Consider the following 6361-nt stretch of genomic DNA (forward strand, 5'->3'; position numbering starts at 1 on the left):
CATCCTGACCCCCCTCTGCCACTGGAGCCAGATGGTTCTGGAGGGGAAAGTGAGGCGGGTCACCTTGCCCGTCCCCCCTCACTCCAATCACTTGTGTGTCATGGCGTCACCTCCCGATGCCATGTCCCCTTCGAATGAAGGGCAAACAACAACTGGGCAGTGTGCCCCACACATTTTACAAACAGCTTATTGAGCCTTGCAGCAAGTGAGGGCAGGCAGGTGCTATTGTTGTTCCTATTTTATACAGTGAGGGAGCAGAAGCTAAGTGACTTACTGAGTGTCACAGAACTAGAAAAGGGGCAGGATCACAACCCAGGGCTTCCCCATTGCAAGCCCACCACTCTCTGCTGTGCCGATTTCCTGATTTCCCCCGATGGGTTGGGCTCTCTCTCCTTTCCCGGCATCACTGAGGATGTACTTTTGAGTCCCTGTGTACCACCCAATGCCCAGTGCCCGGCACGGTGCCCAGCACAAAGTAGATGTTTAACAAATGCAACTGGCCCGGCCAGAGCAGGGTGGCTCTGACAGGGGCAGCCAGGCTGGCGATGGTGGCCACGGGAGCATTAGCTGAAGGACCCAGGCGTGCTGCTCTTGGAGAAAACAGGCCTTACAGGGAGCTGGAGAGCAGCCTTTGAGCCTCTGAAGGGCTGACATTTAGCAGAGGAATGAGTTCTGGGGGCCGCCCCACAAGGCAGCCCCAAAGCTGCGGAGAATCAAAGGTGGTTTGAGGGAAAGGAAAACGTCCAAATGCTCAAAGCTGTGCATAAGTGGGTGGGGCTGCTGCATGGTAGTGAGCTCCCCATCATTGGAGGTGATCAAATGAAGGCTAGAGGATCACTCTGTCAGGGTTATTGCTGAGCGGATGACTGTCCTCTGTAAAATGAGCTAGAGAAGGAAAAGGCAAACCACGCCACAAGCTTTGCCAGGTCAAGAATGACTCAACAACCCCAGAGCCAGGGAGCTTTCTCCTCCATTGCCACTACTATTACTCCAACTTCCGACTCTGGAGTCTTGGTCATTGTTCCACCCGATGAGCTCCTGCCCCAGGATCGCCGCTTCAGGCACCCTCAGCTTGGCCAAAATCCCCGGCCCGGTTCTTCTAACGCTACGGCTCTCCGGAATCTGCCCTTTTAAGCTCCCACTTTCTTTTTAAAATTTATTTTTAATATCCCTTGCTTTATGAATCATGCTGGGAGAGAAAAATCAGAGCCAAAGAAAAAACTACGGGAGAGGAAAAAAATAGACCTAGCGTGTGTGGTTTACATTCAGCGTCCTCGGTTCTTTTTCTGGCTGCGGACGGCCAGAGTCTATTGGGATTGCTTTGGACCCCCGAACTGCTGAGAAGAACCAAGTCTGTCACGGCGATCATCGCTGTTTTGCTTTGCTGTTGCTGTGAACACCGTATTCCCGGTCCTGCTCCTTTCGCTCAGCATCAGTAAATCCTTCCAGGCCTTTCCAAAACCCGCCTGTTTGTGGTTTTCGATAGAACAATAATATTGCACCACCTTCAGGTACCACGGCTTGTTCAGCCAGTCCCCCATTGACGGGCATCTCCTCGTTTTCCCATTCTTTGCTACCACAAAAAAACAAGCTCCCCCTTTCCCCCGACTCACGGACCGCAGGGACGGTATTCCTGCCTGTGTTTGTACCCCAGCCCTTAGCACAGTGCCTGGCATACAGCAAGTGCTTAATTAAAGTTTGATGCCTGAGCTGAATGATGAGAAATGCTTTAGAATCTAAGAGGAAGCCAAAGCCCCACGTATGAGCTGACTAATCCCCCCCCCCCCAGGCTGGGGCTAAGTGACTGGCCCAGGGTCACACAGCTAGGAGGTGTTCAGTGTCTGAGGCCACATTTGAACTCGGGTCCTCCTGCCTTCAGGGCTGTATCCACTGGGCCACCCGGCTGCCCTGTTTCCTGCCATGTGAGTGCACCAGCCAGCGAGGGTTGTTGGGCCCGTGAGAGAGCCAGAGAATGTCTGGTGTGGCGATGACACCATTTCCGCCTCTGGCCGGGGGCTCCCCATGAGACCTAACTCCCCACGGCCTTTGCCTTCTGCCGTTCGTTCCCCGGGGAGTGTCCCAGCACAGAAGGGAAGGCAGAGAAAGGACAGACACACGGTTCAGGCAACGGGACCCAATTCTGTTTAATATCTGGCCATCCTTGGGTGAGCAAACGAGAGAGAACACGGTGGAAATGGGCCGACGCTGAGCGAGGGAAAGGTGGGACGCTGCAGACAAAACCAGACATGGAAACCACGGCGGTTTTCCCAGACGCGGGAAGAGACGCCGGTGGCCATGATTAACACACTGGGAGTCCTGAGCACGAAGGGAAGGCTGTGGGGGCCCGGGGCTCGACCCAACCTCGTCCTGGGGCGGATAAGCACCCGACAGGTTGGGTCCGAGGCAGCTCCGAGGCCGAGTACCTGGGGAGCTGGGTAAGTGACCTGGCCTTCCTGGGGCTCAGTTTCCTCTGCCGTCACACGAAGGGCCTGGACTAAGTAAGCACCTGGGGGCCTTTCCTGTCTACATCTGTGACTCCACGCACAAGCGTGCTGGACCGAAGACAAGAGCTGAGATCATCCCTGCAGGGCCTCCCTTGGGCAAAGTCCCTTCCCCAGGAGAGGTCACAACTCGCCCAGGACTGTGCAGTGAGTACCGGGGGTCACACAGCTAATAAACGTCGGGGGTACGATTCAAACTCAGGACGTTCCCGCCTCCTAGCCAAGTGCACTGCCCAATGCCCCCCCCCCGTCTGCTCCTTCTGCAGGACACAGAAGGGGAAGGGGCAATGGGCGTGCTCGGCCCCCCGGCTCCCAATCTTTCCTCGGTTTCTAGTACCTTGTGAACAGACATGAACACCTTGGGGAAGACACGGGATAAAAAGCCTGAGTCAAAACATAATTTGTTCTTATTCTTAAAACCTCCCAGCAAGGAGGCTCGGGGGCGGCGGCGTCTCGAGAGCAGGCTTTAGGTGATGACGGTGGGCGCAGAGCGGCCGGTTCTTTCCTGGAGCTGGGACACCTTCAGGGCGATCGAAACGAGGGGGGCCAACATGACCTGGGGGACGCAAGCGGGAGAAACTGTGAGCGCCACATCCAGCCCTGCCGGCCGGCTTTCCCTGCGGCCGCGGGACCCGGGAGGACCCTCCCTCCTGGACCCTGGCACTGGCTCTTCCGCTGGCACATGGGGTGCTTGCCACCCCTAGACTAATTTCCTAGAACAAGGCTGCACCTCCTTCACATTTTCATCTCCCTTCCCATCCCATTTAACAAACACCTTCATTAATTTAACCCAATGAAGATTCATTAATGAATTAAGATTCATTTTAATTTAGTGGAAATGCAAAGAAACATGGAGCTATTTAGAATTAAGCATGAGCTATTAATTCCCCTCCACGTGCCAAGAAGTGTCCAAGGCACCAGGGACAACAACGAGGCCGGCCGGCCCTCGAGGTCCTTACGTCTCACCGGCCAAGGTGGGATTCTGTGGTTAAGAAGAGGAGCAGGCATGAGTGGGGCAGCCCAGGAGAAGGACCAAGGGAGCCCACCCGAGGAAGAGCAAGGAGGCCATTGTGGCAGAGGGAGGGGAGGGGATGGGCTGAAAAGCCAGGAAGGTTACGTTCCGCCCTCGTGGCGATGGGGAGTCCCTGATGGAGAAATAATACACGAGTTACTCCGTGTACAGTCTACGTCCTAAGGAAGAACCCTTGGGCGCCGCACGGGGGCTGGACCGAAGCGGGGAGAGTCTCCGATTAGGAGCCATTGTCCGGCAGACAACGGCCTGACCCTGTGAGGAAGGAGGAGGGACACCCGAGAGATCTTGTGGGGAAAGAAATGGCGGCCTTCACAGCTGGGTGACGGAGACTTTGGAACCCGGGAGACTGGAAGCACGGTGACGCCCTCCACCAGGAAGGGAGGTTCGGAAGAGGATCTGGGGGAAAGGAGGAGCTCTCCTTCGGCACGTGGAGTTTGAGGTTTCATTTGGACAGGCCGGCAGGGACTGGAGCACAGAAAAGAAACCGGGGCTGGCTATGTGGACCCGGGCAGAGGCCCCAGGAGGGAGGGGATCCTCGAGTGAGAGACAAAGGAGAGGGGCCGGGACGGAGCTTCGGGCGGCAGCCAGAGATGATGTTCGGGGCAACGGGGAATGGTCCGACAGTGGCAGGAGGAAAGGCAGGACACTTTCCGGTCATGGAAAAACAAAGATGGCGGGCAGAGAGACGCGAAGGGGGAGCGCTGGGGGAGCCCACTGGGCTCGCACTTAGGAGGTCCCGGCCCACCGAGGCAGAAACCAGGGAGAAAAGGAGGAGAGAGGAGCACAAAAAGCTTTTTCAAGGAGTTTCTTGTTCTAATAGAAAGGCCCAGGACAATACACTGAAGGCCCAGGGTTTGGGCAATCTAAAGGGCAGGGCAGACTTGGTGGGAGACGTCAGCCGGGATGGGGAGGGATCCAAGACTAGATAGAAGGAGAAATGACTGCGGGGGATCTGTAGGGATCAATCAATGCGGGCCTCTATTAAGCTCCTACTATGAACCCAGCAGGATTCAAAGACCAAAGGAAACAGTTCCTGCCCTCCAGAAGCTTAGATTCTATATGTAATACATAGAGACAGATATGTAACAGTTACATGATAGAAGAGACAATAATGGCAGCTGATCTAACCTTTCTACAGCTCCTGCTCTGTGCCCGGCCCCTCCCAATTATGCCCTCACTCTATCCTCGAGACAGCTGCCAAGTGGTTGCTGTGGTTAGCCCCATTTTTACAGGGGAGGAAACTGAGGCAAGCAGGGTTCCGTGACTTGCCCAGGGTCACACAGCTAGGACGTGTCGGAGGTGGATTTGAACTTTTGAGTCTTTCTGATCCCAGCATCAGTAGGTGTGCGTCACTCAGTGAGCTTTCACAGGGGAGATCTGAAGGGCTGACCCAGGGAGGACGATTAGCCGTTGCTGGTTGTGGGGCTGGGGAGGAGGGGGTCTAGGAGAGAGTCCACGAGGGCGAAGAGGAGGAGCTGTCCAACAAGGCTCCGGGGACTGGAAGCTCCTTGAAAGCGGGAGCTGCCTGTTACTTTCTTTGTGTCTTTCCCAGTGCTTGCCAGTGTCTGGCGCACAGTAGGTGCTTCGTAGGCGCTGCCTGACTGAGTGGCTCTGGGGAGAGCCGGCTCCCCGTCACTGAGCACTCTCCAGCAGAGATAGAAGGAGGGCTTCAGCTCGGGCTGGAATTAGGGGTGGCCGGGGCCCTTCTGAAGGAGACTCGAAGCCCCTCACTGGAGTTCAAAAGGCCGGCCCCAAGGAGGAGCTCCTTTGGCTTGGTGGAGGGCCCCACCCAGCCCTGAGCTCGGCCTGAAGCCCCTGTAACAGGCAGGGAGGACCGGGCAAGGATTCTGCTTCCAAAAGCACCGAAGGGCATTTGCAAGTCCGGGCGCCCCAGAAGTCTCGGTCCCGGCGGCCATATCGCACCCCCTGCTGACGGGCTGGACACATGCCTGTGCCCTGGCAGCCCCCTTCCTGCCGCTTCCTACAAGAAGCCTTCCTTAACCTCACTCCCCGTGCCCCACAAGTCACGTGGTGTCCACGATAACTACCTTGTAACACCTACATTACATCTGCTTTCAGGAGAATGAAAACTCCTTGAGGGCCAGGGTGCTCTCACAGACACACAGCAGGTGCTTGGAAATACCGAACATCTGGATGAATGAGGTTCTGGGCCAAGGCTCCCAGGGCCCACCGCGGGCCCTTCCCTCCCCGAGTGCCGGAGCCTCTCCCGAGATCACCCTCCATTTAACGTGTCTGACTATCTTGTGTGGCCCTCGTTATGTGCACGTCTGTGCCGTTAGGATGGCCGCTCCGCGCGGGCAGGGGCAGGGCTCTTCCCTTCTGGGCATCCCCAGGCTTAGGCACCCAGGAAATGTTCAGTTAATGCTTGTGGATGTACTGAACGGACTCAGACCCACAATGCCCTGACAATTACCTGGGGGTCCTGGTAGATCTTGGACGCGTCCTTCTCGTAGCTGTCGATGTACAGGCGGATGGTGGCCCCGGCACTGCCCGTCCCGCTTAGCCGGAAGATAATTCGAGAACCGTCAGCAAAAATGATCCGTAGGCCCTGGGAAGTGCAACCGTGGCGTTAGCCCACGCGCTGAGAAGGAGACGCTCACAAGTCGGGCGGGGGCTCCTCAGCATCTTCATTTCATTCACTCTTGGACGAGAGATGATAAATGGCGCCCGAGGGTCCCGAATCTGTGAGCTCTCCTCCGGGGGTCTCTGGCCAAGAGGGGCTCCCATTCCTCTGGCCTCCCTGTGACTTACGTGCAATCATTCTGTCTGGAGGAGCTCCTCCTTCGCCCTCCCTCCAATGACATCA

The 6361-nt window shown here is 56.6% G+C and overlaps 1 protein-coding gene across 1 annotated transcript in view; it reads right to left on the minus strand.

The window, feature by feature from the left end:
• Window positions 1-2119: 2119 nt before the first annotated feature.
• PGM1 (phosphoglucomutase 1) overlaps window positions 2120-6361 on the minus strand; it is a 68984-nt gene continuing 64742 nt past the window's right edge. The window contains exons 10-11 of the mRNA XM_074265752.1: window positions 5969-6103; window positions 2120-3057 (exon numbers count right to left, since the gene is read on the minus strand). Coding sequence (XP_074121853.1) covers window positions 2968-3057; window positions 5969-6103 — 225 coding nt within the window. The 3' untranslated portion in view covers window positions 2120-2967. The remainder of the gene's footprint in view (window positions 3058-5968; window positions 6104-6361) is intronic.

The sequence above is a fragment of the Sminthopsis crassicaudata genome, chromosome 4 (genome assembly GCF_048593235.1).
Source record: "Sminthopsis crassicaudata isolate SCR6 chromosome 4, ASM4859323v1, whole genome shotgun sequence".
In the NCBI taxonomy this organism is placed as follows: domain Eukaryota; kingdom Metazoa; phylum Chordata; class Mammalia; order Dasyuromorphia; family Dasyuridae; genus Sminthopsis; species Sminthopsis crassicaudata.